This window comes from Pseudorasbora parva, chromosome 12 (assembly GCF_024679245.1).
Source record: "Pseudorasbora parva isolate DD20220531a chromosome 12, ASM2467924v1, whole genome shotgun sequence".
In the NCBI taxonomy this organism is placed as follows: Eukaryota; Metazoa; Chordata; class Actinopteri; order Cypriniformes; family Gobionidae; genus Pseudorasbora; species Pseudorasbora parva.
In genome coordinates, this window is record NC_090183.1 from 2,158,695 (window position 1) to 2,178,718 (window position 20,024).

The 20,024-nt window shown below is 39.4% G+C and overlaps 1 protein-coding gene across 4 annotated transcripts in view; it reads right to left on the minus strand.

Annotated features, from left to right (window-relative positions):
• The window catches only part of ralgapb (Ral GTPase activating protein non-catalytic subunit beta), an 84,018-nt gene that overhangs the window by 30,772 nt on the left and 33,222 nt on the right, over window positions 1-20,024 (minus strand). For 2 of the 4 annotated variants that reach the window (XM_067458736.1, XM_067458735.1), the window contains exons 9-16: window positions 18,138-18,345; window positions 13,439-13,474; window positions 7,127-7,328; window positions 4,622-4,789; window positions 1,964-2,078; window positions 1,708-1,855; window positions 396-460; window positions 127-265 (exon numbers count right to left, since the gene is read on the minus strand). In XM_067458736.1, the coding sequence (XP_067314837.1) occupies window positions 127-265; window positions 396-460; window positions 1,708-1,855; window positions 1,964-2,078; window positions 4,622-4,789; window positions 7,127-7,328; window positions 13,439-13,474; window positions 18,138-18,345 (1,081 nt within the window). The remainder of the gene's footprint in view (window positions 1-126; window positions 266-395; window positions 461-1,707; window positions 1,856-1,963; window positions 2,079-4,621; window positions 4,790-7,126; window positions 7,329-13,438; window positions 13,475-18,137; window positions 18,346-20,024) is intronic. The other 2 variants (XM_067458738.1, XM_067458737.1) reach the window with 1 other exon arrangement.

Below are 20,024 nucleotides of genomic sequence, written 5' to 3' on the forward strand. Positions count from 1 at the left end.
TTTTGATTGGTCAGATCGCCTGTCAATCAAACTCCCGGCGAAGGGTGAATTGGTCAAAGTCAAACAGTTGAAAATGCCTCTAATGCAGCTCAGATGTGGCGGTCGGTTCTGCATAGTGTCCCTTACCGTAGTCCCTCAGCAGGGCCTGGGCAGGACGTTCACTGTCTGGAGTTGTGGCTTCAGAGCTTCCTGCGCTAGCATTGCTGATGCCACTGTTATTGCGACTGTGGCTCTTAGCCAGAGAATGGCTTCCATCCATACTGCCCTAAAAACACACACACACCAGCACTTCATCAATGCTATTTTTAATTGGTGTGATTGCTCTTGCAGACACTTCAAGTGTTCAAGCTCTCTCTTTGAACTAATAAATGACAAACAGGAAGCACAACTCGAACCACTTCAGCTTGGGCACCGACGGACTCCAACAGAGCCGAATCCTGGACGATATTCAGCATCGCCGCTGTAAAAAGACACACACATAAAGTTATTACTGATTTAGGTTACGACATATTCTTTAACCATCACTTTTTTTAAAATACATCTGCACGTTTTAAGCAGGGCTCGACATTAACGCTTGTCCGGGACAAGTGGATTTTTTGAAGGGGCGAGTGAAAGAGAACTTTACTTGACTGACGGACAAGAGCCTGATTAAAATGCCAATACCAAAAAATAACTAGTGAATCGCCAAAATGCAAGAATGATTCTGCTTTAATTTAGTGTAAGTGGTGATCAATAGTGGATAATAGTATAATATATAATGAACTGATGGAAACAAGGTGGCGTTGTTGATGCTCACGTAGCTTCTCAAGGAGAAATCACAACACGAGCGCCGCTCACACAGAGAAACTGCGCTAAACATTCAAAATGTGAAGTTTTTATATTGATAACATTTACATCACACAACCAAGTATGCTGTTTTCCTGAATATCATCTCGACTGAAAATGACACTGATTTCCTATGACAGCTCCATGACATTACATTGACTGTTTTTGTTCCATTTCAGCGGCGAAAATAGTTCACAGCAAAACCGTAACGTGGTTCACAGCAACAGTGTGTTACTGAATGATTCAGTGTTTGAATGAATCATTCGGATGAATCGACTCAATGACTCACTCATTAAGACTCACCTGCTGCCACCTACTGGTGGTTTAGTTTCATGTTTAAACACACTTTCCAACATCTATTATTTGTTTATTCAAAAATACAAATCTTATAACATTATTTAATGCAGTTATAATTTTTCAGTGTAAATTATTTAATTAGATTGGTAACAGCCATTATAGTGTCTTATTTTAATTTAATGTATAGATCAAATTTAACAATTTAAAAGGAAACCTGAAGCATAGCCTATATTAAAGATTAGGGGAAAATATACCCTTTATAAAAGGTAAAAATATCACAAATATGCTGGGTTTAATATGTCAATGCTGACTGAACATTGGTGAGAATATTGCTTCAGAATAAATTATATTTACAACATACACACACCAACAACAAAAAAAACTTTTTCCAGACAAGTGAATGAATGATTTACTTGTCCGAAAGACAAGCACATGAACATGCTTAATGTCAAGCCCTATTTTAAGGAAAGCTTCTACTGCCAGTAGAAGGACAATATTTTTCTTAGTTAATCACTATATATAGGTTGTTTTACAGTATTTCCCTTGAAAAAACAGTAAACGGACATATTGAGCAGGCAGCCGTACCTAGTATCATCTGCGTATTGATCGAGTCTGTCTCTGTTTGCAGGGCACCAATCAAAATATTGACCAATCGCAGCTTCAGGGACAGGAAGGTGACCGCCTTGTCATGGAGTGAGTTGTCATCATTGCTGAATTTCCCTTCCAACAGAATCTGCAAATGTAATTAGAAAACAACAGCCAATTAAATTTGGATTTTTTTCCTCAGAAAATTAAGTTACAGAAACCCCAGGAAGTTTACTAGATAATAAACACGTTTTACCTCCGATTTGACGTTGCCAAAGTGGTGAGGGAGAGGAAGCATGGATAACAGGATATGGATGGAAGCTCTTCTCAGCTCAGTAGGGTTCACATACGACTTAAACTTGGACAACTCTCTGTTGGAGCAAAATGTACAGAAAAATATGCATTAACAATCGAGCAAAGTAGTGGGGGTGTGCGATATGAATCATCTGTGATAATATTGAGGCTATTGTTTTAACAAAGTGGAAGCTGATGTGATTGAGTATGTCAGTCATATTGCAAAAAGAGTGGATGTGTGATGAAGCCCAATCGAAGACAGCTGGAATGACCCCAAAAATCTAGTATTATATCATACATATTTGTATGAGTCCTTATCTTATAAGTCTAGTAGAGGTTGAGCGACTTGAGATTTTTTTAAAGTGGACATTTATGAAATGGTAGCATCTCGTAGTAGTGGTGTAACGGATCACAAAACTCACAGTTTGGATCACATTACGGATCCCGAGTCACGGATCGATTCCTTTTTCGAATCAGAAAAAAAGGGGATCAGACAATTTTTATTTGCTTTCCATTTATTAGATGAAAGATTTTGGTGTTAACAAAAATAATATAAATAACCAGCTGAATAAATACAATTTTACTGTTAAAGTGTAACGTGAAAAACAACCTGAGACGTGAAAATGGGCTGGAGCTTTTTCAATAATCCAGATAATTCACTTTTTTTTCTTCTTCAAAAAGATTAGGATGTCCACATTCTCGCTTTAGGAGTATGCATATTTATCACTTTAACTGCTGGAAACGGAGAGTAAAAATGGACATCAAAGATTTATTTTCTTGTTGCGCCCTCTATAGGCCATGATCAGAGACTAGTCGACCTCAAGCTTAAAGTGTCATGGCACAGCATTAAAGTCAACTAGTCTGTGCAACCCCTACTGTCTACAGTTAAGCATTTAATTGGATTAATAACAGCCAGAGGTGTAGAGTAACTAAGTACATTTACTTGAGTACTGTAAGTACACCTTTTGAGTATCTGTACTTTACTGGAGTATTATTTTTTCTGTAAACTTATGACTTTAACTTCACTACATTTGAAAGACAAATATCATACTTTTTACTCCTCTACATTTCTATCAAGGTCCTCGAAGTCGAAAGTCGTAGCAGCTCTGAAAGTCAGTGGATGATTTTTTTTCTTCTTTTACATTTTTTAAATTAATTTTTTGCTGCAGACAGCTTATCAGTAATCACTCTTGTAGGGTCATGTGAAGTTTCCGAACAGGGAAATGTAAATGTCTGGGAGAAAGAGAAGAGTAAACAGTTGGGAGAATATTGGATGTGTATCAGAGTATGGGATCCGTGCATTCGGCCTTAAAGTGACAGCAGCTTTGTAAAGAGCTTTGTAACTTTAGTATTGAAATGAGTTTAAGGTAGTCGTATGCTAGCATGTCGGATGGAGCATCACTGACTGCCTTAAACCACAATGATGGCATAACGGGCATTTGTGCAATAATGATAAAATAATACATTGACATAAAAAAAACTTTTGATACTCAAGTACTTTTAAAAACAAATATTTCTGTACTTTTATTTAAAGGGTTAGTTCACCCCAAAATGAAATTTATGTCAGTAATGACTCACTCTAATGTCGTTCCACACCCGTAAGACCCGGAACAGTTTGTCCAAAAATAACAAAAACTATGACGCTGCTGACGTGTTATCTAGTGAACCCGTGTATAAGGGTTCAGATAAATATGGCTGAGCAAAAAAATTCAAGTTTTCCTCTGTGAGGAAATCCTTAGACATGTTTTGTTCATAGCGTGCGTCTCCTCAGACTAGAAATGAAGCTCGGACGCTCCAGATAACACCTCAGCAGAACGCGGATTGAACACAGACCCGGAAGAGAAGCCAATGCTGAATAAAGTCGTAGTTTTTGTTATTTTTGGTCCCAAATGTATTTCGGATGCTTCAAGAGACTCTAATTAACCCACTGATGTCTCATATGGACTACTGTGATGATGTTTTTATTCCCTTTCTGGACATGGACAGTATAGTGTGCATACACTTATACGCTCTCGGACTAAATATAAAATATCTTAAACTGTGTGTGAAGATGAACGGAGGTCTTATGGGTGTGGAGCGACATTAGGGTGAGGAGTTAATGACAGACATTTCATTTTTGGCTGAACTAACCCTTTAAGTAAAAATCTGTTTTTAAAACTTTCCCTTGTAATAGAGTAATGTTTGACCAGCTGTAATTTTCTTTTTACTCAAGTAATAGAGTTGTGTACTTTGTCCACCTCTGGTAACAGCCTAAAGTGACATTTTATTCCAATTTAATTGATAGATTTAATGTTAAAATTGGATATAAAATATGAGGCATACATCTCATAAGGTTAGAAAGAAATGCCCCTGAAATCAGTTTTAGGTGGCAAATCTCCTTCGCAATGAAAGTTAATTTCTGACACTGCTGTAAACCAAACAACACAAAGGATATAATGCTTTGGTCGTCAGCTATTCAAAAACAGGCAAATATACCAAACACAGGCAGCAAAATACTAATTATCATTATCGACAAAACCATAGAAAATACTGAGATGTCACTTTTTGTCAATATCGCCCACCCCAAGAATGTAGACCAGATTTGTGTCCAGTTTCACAGACATCAGAAAACATTGCTCACCGATCCGGTAAGATGGTCTCCAGTGCAGATATGAAGTATGGAACCACGACATTGATCCCTTTGAGATCGGAGCAGAACAGAGCCGAAGAGTTCAGGATGATGCTGGCTAAAACTGGCCGACAAATGAAGTCTGATATCTGAAGACCCTGGATCAGGACCATGTAGAACCTGACAGAACCATCAGAAACAGAAGGGAAGTTGATTCATGTGAGTTAATGTGCCCCGGTTATGATTTATCAGATATTACATTTCATGTATTGTGTAAAAGAGGCGTTTGGTTTCAAAAATCAAAGTGCAGATAAATAGAGTTATTGTTATCAGGGAGTCAAGTCTCTTTTTTTGTTTTGTTAAATATATTTACTTTTCATGTTAATTTCTAGTAACTATTGGGGGGGGGGGGGGGGGGGGGGGGGAATGCTGTTTCATGCATACTGAGCTTTTTACACTGTTAGACTTGGATTCCCATCCTAAACATAGACAAAGTCTCAAAAACTAATGTTGGACGTTTGATGGAGTATTTCTGTGTCAAAAATACTCCTTCCGGTTTCTCACAAGTTTCGGAGAGTTTTTTTCGAGTATGGGTCGGCTTGACGTTAATAGAGCGGAAGGTCCTTGTATGGGCCGTACGGGCTCTTCTCCCGGTAGGGTGCGCGCGCGCGCGACTAGAGCGAGAGAGGAAACGCACGCCCGTAAACACTCTCTCAGGTGCAGATCCAGTCGTCCGTGAAAACTTCTGTCGCGCCGCGCTCCACTTTATTCCTATGGGTGACGTCGAGCGACTTCAACGCTTCAGCACAGCATTCTGGGAAGGCAGCGCTGCATTTGAACCGATTTGAACGCAGAAATGACGGGAAGCTTCACAACATCGCTTCAGTCGCGTCCCAGAAGTGGATCTCCACGGCCACTGCTGTCACAGGACTTCACCAAATCAACAGTTACCAAAGAAGTGTGTTTTTGATGGAGCGGTCTCAGCGATAAAGGTTCACGGTCGTGCTTTGGAAACAGGCGGTGAGTAAAACTGCTTCAAATATCCATGTTGTTGGCTATCGTCGCGTAAGTAAACAACACAATCGTGTATAGTTAATTTATCAATGGAGCATGCGATCTATGGAGTGTGTTTAAATACATTTGTTTAGCTGACCACTATAGGTGTCAGTTTGTTTATTGTAAAACCACCCAAACATAAACCTAGCGTTCTCACAAAGTGTGCTTCGTCATTCAAATGCGCTAACGGACTCTATTGCTGTTCTCTGTATAACGTTACACTAGTCTGACGTGCAAAACCGTTTTGCTTGCTACTGCTAAGGTTTAGTCGCATACAATAGTCCATAAGCCGAATCATGTCCTCATAAACTGCGAGTAAACACACACAAATGTTGACAGGCCACTAAATACAGTCCATACCACAGAGACGGACGTCCTGCTGTTGTTGCTTCTCCTGTTCAATTTATTTCAGGCTCCGGATCGGATTCTGGATCATATCAGTATTAGTTGAATCTGATTGATAGCTATGGTTTATTTAGGGTAGCGTTTTCTTCTCCACGCTTGAGGACGCCACAGCTTTGTGCGCGCTCGTCATTCTTTAGCTCCGCCCACACGATACGCCTCCAGACGCTCGTTTTTTTTCCAGAAGGACTCGGTACAGCCCATATCTCTTTTATAAATATAATAAAACTAAAGACTTTTCGGAGATATGAAGGATGCAATACTACTCTATAGGTACACAAGATTGACATGAGATTGACTGAAACTGAGTGTTTCACCCCCCCTTTAAGTATCTGTGCATCTGCCTGAAAACTAATTCTACAACAACAAACATGTCGGATGAAGTACATCCGGATTAGGTTCATACTACACTCATTCATAGTATAAATTCACATAGTACGCGATTTGGGATGCAACATGAATCTTCGAACAAATCGTTTCAGACACTGTGAGAAAAAAGCTAATGCTGCAGTGGATATGATGTATATTATCAAGTGTTTTATGATCTCGGATGCATGTTAACCAATTATAGGAGATGCCAAAAGAAAATTTGATTTCTTGAGAACGACTAGCGATTACTTGGTAGGGCAGCAACTAACGATTATTTTAATAATCGATTAGTTGGCCGATTATTTTTCCGATTAATCGGATAAAAGGGCTATTTCTTATTTTATTGACAAAACATCCTTAAACATGTCCTTCAAACAAATGTGTATATCACCATATATCACCGGCACACTTTCAGTGAAGTTTAACACTGTCAGAATGCGTTTGACTGCAAAATGGAAATACTCGCGTGAATTAATAGCATTTACAGATGAAGAAATAACTACTGTCCTCTTTATGGATCAGTGGATAAGCTGTAAAATGACCGTTTTGCACTGATGACCTCCGGTGGCTCATTACTCAGCCGCTTACGGCAAATAAAACTACCAACTATTTGATAACTAAATTAATTGACAACTCTTTGAATAATCAATTTTAATCGATGAAATCAATTAGTTGTTTCAGCTCTATTACCTGGACAGGTACACAGGAAGTATCTCCTCTCCAGTCTTCTTACTGCAGAAGATCCTGCACAGCGTCCCACACGCTTCAGCTCGACCAGACTCGTAATTATCAGGAAACTCGTTGGCGTCAAACATGGGGTTGGACACCATAGTGTCCGTCGACATCTGAGAGCCTTTACGTCTCAGTTCAACTCCAGCTTGAGTCGCCAGGGCTGAGAGAGAGAGAGAGAGAGACAGAGAGAGAGATAGATAGTGAGAGAGAGAGTGAGTGAGTGAGAGAGACAGTGAGAGAGATAGTGAGAGAGAGAGAGTGAGAGAGTGAGTGAGAGAGAGAGTGTGAGAGAGAGAGAGACGGACAGGGAGAGACACAAACACAAACACTAAGTGACACTTTCACATGCGTATCGTAGGAGGCCATGACAGGGATTACCGACAAAGAGATCTTACAAGGAGAGGAATAAATAACGGCCACTCATTTGCTCTAATCTGTGACTATATAGCATGAATATGTTAAAAATTATGATTTAGTATCATGATTTTCTTTCTGTAAAGCTGCTTCGATATTTAATTGATCACAAATCAAGTCAAGTCAGGTTTCAAATGATGGTTATTTTGTGGGGTTAAAAAAAAAAAAACATTAACGATAAACATATATAGAGTGCCGAAGTCATGACGTCACTTTGTAGGCCAACCCGGAAGTTAGCGGCGCATGGGTTCCCTCAAACAAAGGCTATGCATTTTCCCCATAGACTTTTGGACAATCGCAAAAAATAAGATCTGTGTTCAACATAGAGTTATGACCCTTACACGTTTTGTCTATCAAGATAATCTTTACAAGTGAATCCAAAATGTATACCGTTTGAAGCCTAAATAAAGCCGTCAAATATATAATGCTAACGGTAGGCTATAAACGGACTACAGCACACAGTCGCGGATCTACGTCATCATCAAGCTTCCTCAAACTTTATTTAAAAAACACGTTCGCTCATTATGATCTGCGCTCTGTTTGAACACTTATCCACTTTTTCATGAGAAATATTGCCCATTCGTTTTTTCCAAAAATGTTAGAAACTAATTGGGTTTATGCGTGCCTCTCTGAGATTTGTTTTCTCGTTTGTTAATGTTTTATTTATTCGTATATTATTTTGTTAGTTTATATAAAGCTTAATATTATTGTCTTTGTGATTAAGATTAGGCTATTATGCCTGATCATCGTGCCCCAAATAGACTTTAAAGAATCTTTTGAAGAATCTTTCACTGTATTATGTTTGATTGTATGTTTGCATACCATTTGCTAATTCGGCAGAAAAAAAAGAAGTGCTTTTACCACCTCAGAAGCACTCACGACGTAAGCTAGCCGTATCAATTTACAATCGTATGTCCTTTTTCTTAGACGATTGATCATATATCGAGGAGAGAACCACTATAAATCTGGACATGTAGAACAGCGCAGCTTTCATTCGACGACTTGTGGTTCCATTTCAGGACAAAACAAAACACTACAGTCTCAGTCTCCACAGAAATGAAGAACTGGTAATCGGTTACCTTAATATCACAGATTTCTGTGTATAACAATATTTGGAAACACCACTATTTGAAAGGACTAAATATATAACTATGTATATTAACTGAAAGGTAAACTAAGAACGTGAGGCTGAAGCGCGGGCTAGTTTTGTATTTTTATTAAACATTTACTTACAGAATTCAAAAGTGAATGAAACGCGGGCTGGTGATATTTCCCGTTTGTCACGATGACGTCTAAAGTCCTGGCCAAAGGATGTAGTCCCTTTTAGCAACTTGTTAGCAACCGCCGTTTTTAAGACACAATAAAGTTTAAAAAAAATCACAAGCAGGTTAGAACTAGTGTGTTTTATGTCATAGATCAAAACGTGAAAATATTTAGAGGCTTTGTTAACCACAGACCATATTTCAGGCGATTTAGCAAAAACCCATTCAAAAAACCCATAGACTTTAGAGCGAGGGAACCGGAAGTGCTAAAATGCTAACTCACTTCCGCGTTTTGGCCTACAAAGTGACGTCAGAACTTCGGCACTCTATATGCAGGTCCTTTTCCAAAAATTAGCATATTGTGATAAAAGTTCATTATTTTCCATAATGTAATGATAAAAATTAAACTTTCATGTATTTTAGATTCATTGCACACCAACTGAAATACTTCAGGTCTTTTATTGTTTTAATACTGATGATTTTGGCATACATCTAAAAAAATTAGCATATTTCATCTGACCAATAAAAGAAAAGTGTTTTTAATACAAAAAAAGTCAACCTTCAAATAATTATGTTTAGTTATGCACTCAATACTTGGTGGGGAATCCTTTAGCAGAAATGACTGCTTCAGTGCGGCGTGGCGTGGAGGCGATCAGCCTGTGGCTCTGCTGAGGTGTTCTGGAGGCCCAGGAGGCTTCGATAGCGGCCTTAAGCTCATCCAGAGTGTTGGGTCTCGCGTCTCTCAACTTTCTCTTCACAATATCCCACAGATTCTCTATGGGGTTCAGGTCAGGAGAGTTGGCAGGCCCATTGAGCACAGCAATACCATGGTCAGTAAACCCTTTACCAGTGGTTTTGGCATTGTAAGCAGGTGCCAGGTCGTGCTGAAACACCAAATCTTCATCTCCATGAAGCTTTTCAGCAGATGGAAGCATGAAGTGCTCCAAAATCTCCTGATAGCGAGCTGCACTGACCCTGCCCTTGATAAAACACAGTGGACCAACACCAGCAGCTGACATGGCACCCCAGACCATCACTGACTGTGGGGACTTGACACTGGACTTCAGGCATTTGGGCATTTCCTTCTCTCCAGTCTTCCTCCAGACTCTGGCACCTTGATTTCCCAATGACAAGCAAAATTTGCTTTCATCCAAAAAAAGTACTTGGACCGCTGAGCAACAGTCCAGTGCTGCTTCTCTGTAGCCCAAAAGTGTCTTGACCTGGGGAATGCGGCACCTGTAGCCCATTTCCTGCTCACGCCTGTGCACGGTGGCTCTGGATGTTTCTCCTCCAGACTCGGTCCACTGCTTCCGCAGGTCCCCCAAGGGCTGGAATCGGTCCTTCTCCACGATCTTCCTCAGGGTCCGCTCACCTCTTCTCGTTGTGCAGCGTTTTTTGCCACACTTTTTCCTTCCCACAGACTTCCCACTGAGGTGCGTTGATACAGCACTCCGGGAACAGCCTATTCGTTCAGAAATGTCTTTCTGTGTCTTCCCCTCTCGCTTGAGGGTGTCAATGATGGCCTTCTGGACAGCAGTCAGGTCGGCAGTCTTACCCACGATTGCGGTTTTGAGTAATGAACCAGGCTGGGAGTTTTTAAAAGCCTCAGGAACCTTTTGCAGGTGTTTAGAGTTAATTAGTTGATTCAGATGATTAGGTTAATAGTTGTTTAGAGAACCTTTTCATGATATGCTAATTTTTTGAGAATTTTGGGTTTTCATGAGCTGTATGCCAAAAATCATCAGTATTAAAACAATAAAAGGCATTAAATATTTCAGTTGGTGTGCAATGAATCTAAAATATATGAAAGTTTAATTTTTATCATTACATTATGGAAAATAATGAACTTTTATCACAATATGCTCATTTTTTTAAAAGGACCTGTATTTATTTATCAAGTGTTACAATTAAAAATATTTACATAAAACAATATCACAATTTAAAATGCTTCGCATTAATATTTTGTTAAAGGGGGGGTGAAACACTCAGTTTCAGTCAGTGTCATGTCAATCTTGAGTACCTATAGAGTAGCATTGCATCCTGCATATCTCCGAAAAGTCTTTATTTTTTTAATAATAATATAAGAAAGATGCGCTGTTCCGAGTCTTTCCGAAAAAAGCCGAGCGGGTGGGGGCGTGTCGTGTGAGCGGAGCTAAATAATGACGTGTGCAGCAGCGCGCTGTGTGTTGAGTCGAGCGTCATCCCTAACAGCGGTAAAAAAAACTTTATTCAAAAAAAAAAATATGGCTTTTAATCAGATACAGCCATACATCTATGATCCGGAATCAGACCCAGAGGTTGCAGTTGAACAGGAGCAGCAGCAAAAACGACTAGAGCAGGACGTCTGTATGTGGTAAGTTACAAGTTATACACTAACTATATAATATGCTTAGCGGCTTGTGTTATTTACATATTTATACTTGAATTATATCGTCGTATTTTTGTCTTTGAAGGTGTACATGTGGGAAGTGCAGTTGTGCACGTGTGTTTGTGTGTTTACGCGTGGTTTGTGTAGACAATTGTAACGTTAGTAAGCGGACTGGTTTTGCACCGCAGGCTAGTGTTTACATAGATAGACACGGAATAGTAGCACATTTGAATGAAGAAGCGCGCTTATTTAGTTCAACATATTTCCCCCCTTTGTGTATTGTTGTTTGGAGTGCTTTTACAATACACAAACATAAAGTTACACATATAGTGGCCAGCTAAACAAATGTACACGCACTACACATCGCATGCTCCATTGATCAATTAACTATACGTGATCATGTTTGGGCTACTTGATGAGCATAGGCAAAAACACAGACATTTGAAGCACTCTTACTCACAGCCTGCGGTTCTAACGTTAGGACCTTTATCGTTGGGACTGCTCCATCCTTCAGCATTAGGCGATTGGAAAAGCCGGCGTCAAGCTGGGCCTTGTTTATGAAACAGTCGGCACCGAAATGCAGCGAACAGATATAAACATTCGCCCAACTCAGTTGCTGATCCGGAAAAGCAAATTACATCCACTGTTGCCTTAACGCGGGGTTTTGGGGAATCTGTGCAGGACTGTCTTGGTCTGGCAACCAAAAACCCACTTTTTTGGTGACATTGTTATGTGCTATGTGTAATTGTCACCTGTCCAGCATCCTACAAACCAGCGTTTTGATGGGCATAGCCTGTTGCTTTCGCTCTCTCCCTCGCTCTCTCTCACGCGCTTCCGGTAGAATTGTCCGTAAGGCCCATACAAGGAAATTCCGCCCCCACTAACGTCAATGGGGACGCATGATCTCAAAAAACTTGCCGAAACTTATGACTAACCGGAAGTAGTATTTTTGACAAAGAAATACTCCCATCAAACGTCCACCTTAACTTTTGAAACTTTGTCTATGTTTAGTATGGGATTCCAAGTCTTTAACAGTGTAAAAAGATCAGTATGCATGAAACAGCATTTCACCCCCCCTTTAAATGTAATTTATTCATGTGATCAAAGCTGAATTTTCAGCATCATATTTCGTAATAAATTACAAAAAATATTACAATTTAAAATGTTTTGTTTTAATATTTCTTCAAATGTAATTTATTCATGCGATCAAAGATGAATTTTCAGCATCACTATATATTATATATTTAAACACTGAGTGAAAGGGGTCCAGTGAAAGTCACCGTGTTTAAATATTACACATTAATCCTTATTTGTAGCTATAAATACTCACATTATAAAAGATGTATCCTTCCACAAGAGTTTATTACATTTGTTAGCAGGCATAATTCCATTTGCAGTAGGAAGCAAGCGCTAATCTAATGGGACTTTTACGACACCAGCACGTTTATATCTATTTGGAGGACACGGTCTTCTTCAGATCACACAAAATCGCATTGTAGTGCCATAATGTGCAATTGTGTTTGTGCTCGAGCGACTCGAGACAGAGCAGAACACGCTCTTCTACATCTCCTGGTCAGTATCCCTGTTATCAGAGCATGTCAGTTGGGTTTCATGTCAGACAAATGTTGATTAAAGGCCAATTTGTATAGTCCAGCATCCTAAATTAAGACATTAAGGCACAATATGGCGGAAACAAATTGCACTAACAACCACGACATGCAGAAATATCCATACAAAACATAAAAGGAACAAATGAAAAAATGATTCAAACGCTAACGTAAAACAAAAAGCTGTCAAATAAATGCTGGGCAAAAACTCAAAATAACATTGGTTGGTGTGTTTCTTTGGAGAAGATCAGTTAGTAGAGGTCCTTCAGGAGATGGTATGGGTAGGAGCTAGTTTTAATGATGGCGGGGTAAGTTGAATCAAGGGGAAGGATCAAACGCAACAAACATTCTCGGGTCTCGGCGGCCACGTGACACTCGTAAACCAACGTCCCACCTCAGGATCCTGAATATTTGTTGCAGTTGAGCCAATGAGATTTGGGCAGCAGTCAAAACACTCCCGGACCTTTAACTCAAGCAGCTTATGCGCAAGTCTCTTGCCCCAAGAAAACAAGTACTGCAACAATGAACGAGTGACAGTGTAACGAAAGAAAAAGATTGAAGTAAACAAACTGAAATGAACCAAATAACTGCAACTGGTAAAGCTTGTGTTCCTACTTACAAGATTTATAAGAAAGAAGAATTTGGAAAAATGTTGCTGCAAGATAACAGAGATAAAATGGAAACAAATCAAAGAACAGCAGTAGTAGACTTCAGTAAACTATTGTTTTGTTGTTGTGGTTTTACAGACACAGGGAGACCATTAAAAAGAGTTTCAATTACCCATCATGCACAAATGTAAACTGAACAAAAACAATGCAAGAAAAGAAAAGATGTACGCAACGCGATCACAATGATATCAATTAAATACCTACATAAAACACTAGAATAATCCCACATTCTCATCAAATTAAATGCATGTTTGTTAGTCATTTATTCAATAGAACTATTCAGCAATGGCTGAATAATAAATTTACTTTAACTTAATATACATGTAAAAACACTGAAAAAACAATTTCAATGGAGTCATCTAATCTGCATCTCTCCAAAGATTTATCAATGCATGTTTTCCCATTTCCATTTATGCATTTGGCAGATGCTTTAATCCAAACTGACTTGGGGTGTGTTCACACTTGAAATTCGGTCTGGACCAAAAATGAAAATAATGCATTTAGTCCTGGTTCGCTTGGCATTTATAGTCATTTTTAACACCGAACCTGTAGATACAAAAATGGCTTTTATGACGTATATTTTTTTGAATGCAACATCCAAACCAATGCTATGTGCATACATAGGATGCTATTTTTACCAGCTGAGAACTCACAAAGAGCTTAGAAAATGAGTAAAGGACTCAAAACAGCGGCAGGAATCCATCAGTCAAACACATAAATAAAGATCTGCTGCAAGACGACGCGGTTCTGACGCCCGTACTTAACTCTATGCTAACATTTTTCATAATAAAAACAATTAGGAGCACAGTAAAAAATGTAGGATAACTTTCACATTACAGGGCGATATTTTCCCATTTAAATTCATTTCCAGGGACATTTTTACCATTATAAGAGCATTTTTTTCCCAATCTTATTAAATGCATGCATCATCTGTTGTCAATTTCTTGAATTAAAATAGAAATTTGTTTTTACATTTTAATTTAAACAAATTCAGTTAGAACAATGACACAAATCACACTATTGCAAATCAAATGAAATCATCAAAAGATCCAAAAGATGGCCAATATGGATATAATCAACTCAGCATGCCGCCCTGAGTCTAATGAGATCGCTTTTATGATTTTTCGCTAAACCATTCAGAAAATATAAGCAAAAATAGAAGGCATCTCCGGACCAGTGGGTGGCGCTATGCCAAAGTGCAGCATGTAGCCTCAGGTCATGCTTGTGATGATGAGTACCAAGTTTTGAATACGACAAAGCGTTGCAGAGATACAGCCATATGTCTATTTTTGCAAGTGCTATGTAAAATTTGTTTGCACGTTATTCAATAACACGTTGATGAATGGATTTAAATTCCATAACTTTTTCTTGTTATTCTCTGAAAATGTCTAGAAGGGGTTTGAAAATGTGGGTGTAGAATTGGCACTACTGAAAAGGATGTCATACGATGCAATCAAATCGTCTTGAGCCAAGGAATCAGAGGAAAACATACAATTTAAGCCCTTACGCTTCAAAAGTTATTAGCACAAACGTGAGTACAACTTTGGACAGTTGGTGGCGCTAGAAGGATTGAGAGAGTCCAAATTGGCTATGGTGACATTTCAGACTGCCCTCTATCTGTGTCAAATTTCATAACTCTACTGTAAGTGGAAGTCTAGGGCAGCCGATAGAACCAGAGCAGAAGAAGAATAAGAACAACAACATTTACAACTCAAGCAAGTCTTGAGTCGGTGAGTCTTAATGTGCGAGTCATTCATTAACTCGTTCAAAATGCAGATTAATTCAAGAATCACCGTTGCTTGCAGACATGCAACAGTTCTGGTGTGGCTTTGTTTGAAACTAAGGCCCCGTCCACACGAAGCCAGAGCTTTCCCAATCCGATCTTTTTTTTTCCTCGTTTCAAGAAATATCTGCGTCCACACGAGATTAAGAAAAGGACTAAAAACGATGTAGTTTGCATGCCAGGCCAGTGTGTGGCGCTGCAATTCTGCGACAGAAATACACTAAAAACGGAAGATTTGTGGCTAGAAGGGGTATAGCAGTGGTCGGAGTTGAGGCAAAATCTCACGATAAAAATAACAAAAAATACATTTTCTACTTAACAGATGTGTTTTATTAACGCCTACACCTACCCCAACCCTAAACACACCCTTACAGTACTGCAGATACGGTCATTAAATGACGTGGTATTGATGTGCACATGCCCAGTGCCCGTAGTTGTATCTCTTAACTCTTCACCGTGCTGGACGTAGTGTGATGACATCACCCTTTGAGAAAAATATACGGATTGGCCGTACACACGAAAACGCCAGATTGGCGTTTTCAGATTTATCCGCTTTGGGACCTGGTTTCAAAAAATATCAGATTCATGCTTCCAAAACGGCGGATCCGTGTGGACGAAACGCTGATACGGTGCAAAATTTATACGTATACAGCTAAACTGTGTGGACGGGGCCTAAATAGAGTAAAAATAGACAGTATTGTGGCTAAAATGTCCTTACTATCAACTTGTTTATTGGACTTTTGTACGGCATTTGCAATCATGCCAATACTCGGAGAAAGTCTGTCTGCTCATGTGACATTGCTTAAAGCTGCAGTCCTTAACTTTTGGTGCTCTAGCTGTTAATAAACAGCAGCTTGTGGAAGAACATTGTACCCGAAAGTACTTTGGTGAGTCACGAAGGTACTGGGCTACCCCACAGCGGTACATTTACATTACATTTACATTTAATCATTTAGCAGACGCTTTTATCCAAAGCGACTTACAAAAATGGGGAGAGTAATAGAAGCAACGAAACAGACAAGGCCAACAACTTGTAAGAGCTGTAAGAAATCTCAATTAATTAGCACAATACACAACAATTTTTTTTTATTTTTTTTTAGACATCTACAACAAAAACTCACGTACGCAAAATGCCGAACACTGGATTTTGATAGCTATGATACAACCTGAACCAGTGTAAAATAGTCTGAATATAAATACTTACTATGTGTATACCATAGTAATTCGATTTGAATTTGATTCGATTCGATTTGAAAATTCGATTTGAAATCGAAAACATCGATTTGAAAATGGATTCATGATGCACTCACTTATATCAATTTTGAACACAAAAAAGTCACGGACTGCAGCTTTAACTGCACCAATATCTCATATGTGATAAAGAATCAAGAACTCATACAAGGGCTTTTTTTTTTGTCCAATTTTCCAAAACACATTTTTGGTCCAATTTTCGAAATGGTCACATTGTGGAGCCCTGAATAGGCGACTCATGTCCTGTCATTTTGATGGTTTAGATGTCTTTGTTCCATGTTGCATATATATTTTAGTCATACTGCAGCAGAGTCCGTTTGGAAGCGGACCACTTGTTTCGGTTGGCAGTGTTCAGACTTATTCAAATTAACCACATTAACAGAGCAATCACACCAGAAATCATTTTAATTGAAGCAAACCTACCAAATGTGAACACACCCTTAAATTGCATTAAATTACTTTTAGGGACTTTAGCTTATTCACAGTCTTCCCCAGAGTTAGATAAGTCCATACACAGTATTCTCATCTCTGTGCGTGCCATAACTAGGTCTGTACACTAATAACTATACACATCACAACATGTAAATCGGTGGTAAAATGTTGGTGTTATTTTGTCACTTATTGAGCAGTAGGCTATTTACCTCCAGTCTTTGCACTAAGCTAGGCTAGCGATGGGTGCGTCAGACCGAGTTATGGCACGCACGGAGATGATAATGCTATGTATGGACTTATCTAACTCTCTGGGAGACCGTGACTAAGCTAAAGTCCCAAAAAATCGGCGTGTTCCTTTAAGGAGCACATTTTATCAGTTTCATGCACCTAGAAATCGAACAAATTGCTAGTGTCATGATCTATAGAGTTTGAGCTACAGAAACATTTAATTGTATTTTAAAGACAAATTTAGGTCTCTACATGTGTATGGTTCGGCGAATGATGTTCAGGTACTTGTAAGTAAATATAAGTAATCCAGAACATTATTACAGAAGTAATCAAACATCTCTAAAATTCTAATTCTACACTGCAAACAATGCTTTTCTTATTTAGTATTTTTGTCTTGTTTCTAGTCCAAACATCTAAATATTCTTAAAGCAAGAAGTATTGACTAGACAAGCTAAACTAATTGTCTTGTTTTGGGGAAAAATAACTCAAAATTATTAGAGTTTTTGCTTAAAATAAGATAAATAATCTGCCAGTGGGGTGAGAAAAATATTCTTAAAACAATATTATTTTGCTTACCCCAGTGGCAGATTATTTATCTTATTTTAAGCAAAAACTCTAATAATTTTGAGTTATCACCCTCCCCAAAAAAGACAATAATTTTTACTTGTCTAGTAAATGTTTCTTAATGCAAGATTTTTTTTATATTTAGACTAGAAACAAGACAAAAATACTAAGTAAGAAATGCCTTTTTTGCAGTGTAAGCGATTGTTTCACAGAATCTACACTAGTGTAACACTGGAGGCAAACCCTGAATGTGGTACAATCTTGCAGGTAGGAATATTTTGTAAATGAAAGAAAACTAAAAACACCCTCAACAGGTAAAATAAGTAGAGAAATGAAAACAAAGGAAAACGGGTGACTGCAGTATTGATTATTCAGAGGTATTTTGGTCTTACCGGTCATGCTGCTGTCTCTGCTCAGGCCGGCGTGGAGTTTACAGTGGACCAGCGCAGCGTCAAACAGCCATTGGCCAAACAGGTTCAGCACGCTGTTGACCTTCGGCCGAGTCGGAGCCGGTAGAGGTCGCGGCTCGGAGCTCGTTTGGTTTGGGCTGGAGAGAGGAGATGTGGAAGACGGCTGGTGCGACACTTTGGTCTGGCCAGTCTGTGGAGCAGAGAGTAAATTAGAGATATTTTGAAAAGTTAGAGAGTAAGGGTGCGTTCACACCAAGGGGGTAATCTAGCGCTCGGAAAGCGTTCCACCCATAGGGGCGGCCATTGCTAACCAAGCCATCACCTGCTGTTAGCATCCTAATTGACACCCGATCATTTTTGAGTCACTTTGACAGTGAATAACTTTACATCTGAGGCGTTTAAAGACTCCATTTGTCCATTGTTTATTTCTAAAGAAACACGACAATGCACAAAAGGCTCCATTACCTTGTATCTTACACTATCGCCCCGTAGAAGATGTTTTTGTAAAAATAGGCTAACCATTGCGTCATAACCAACGCGACTCTGTCGCACAGTTGAGAAATTACCGTATAGACAGGAGGAGACGCTCAGAAGCAATCTTTTACTGTCTATGAGAGAGTCGGGGGGACGTGGAGACATAAAGTCTGATAAAGTCAAGAGGGAAGAATGGGGAGAAGCCCATAGTGAGCCAAAAGCAACGGGAGAAAATATTTAAACAACGTGATTCAGATTTCATTTTCCACAACTACTAGAAGACTTATGCTGCGTTCACACCCCATGCGAATGACGCGATTCTCACGAGTGATTTACATGTTAAGTCAATGCAGAGATGCGAATAGGCATTCTGCGGCGCGATTCGCGGTAAGGATCACGCAAATTGAACGTTTCGAACGCGCGAATCGCTCAAGTTGAAATATCTGAACTTTGCCGGATATTCGCGTCGCATTAACCAATGAGGAGCCTGCTTACTGCTGTCACGTGGTGAAGTGACGGATGGGAAACCCATAGGGGAAACCCCGAGGCCAGAGTAATTTAAAATTACTACTGTTATTGTGTCACAAAATGTAGTTTTAATAATTTTTCAGGCGAGAATGTAGTTGCTTAAAGCTCAAATATGTGATTTATTTATTAAGAGATCTCCTATTTTAAAATGTGATCTGGCGTTTTCGGAGGTGTGAGACCCAGGCGATCACCGGAGCTCAGCGCTCATCAACCCCGGTGAGAGCAGCTTTACCTCGGATAGTCCTTCTGCCGACTGCCGCTGCCTGGCAGAACATCCTCCCGTGATGTGAATTCGCGTCTGTTGTGTAGTGAATGTCACGCGCAAATGAAGCGAATGGATTAAAAATGTTCACGCGTCCAACTTCGCGCAAATAGCGCAATTTATTTGCGTCATTTGCGTGCGGTGTGAACGCAGCATTACAGCTGTCTGACAGGTTGTTTACGTCACATCTACGTCGTCAAGCTCAGTCTGAGCCTGTGCAGTTCGCTCAGCCATCAGGAAGTGAGTGCTTTTAATTGACTTCATTTTCTGCCGTTGAAGTCAATGGGATCGCTCTGTCCATTTCTTTTACTGTCTATGGTTCACACTTGTAGTTTGGTTGTTTGGGCCGGACCAAAAAACAAAAACAAAACATATAGTCCTGGTCCGCTTAGCGTTCACAATGACATTTTTAACAGCGAACCTAGAGTTACCGAACCAAAGGCACAAGGAGACGCTCACAACCTGATTGGTCGGCTTATATGACGTAGGAGCTGCTTGCCGAACATTCAAAACAATGCTGTGTGCTGGATTAAACGCCATCATTTTATGCGTGTAAATATGGCATTATTTTTACCAGCTGAGAACTCATGAAGAGCTCATAAAAT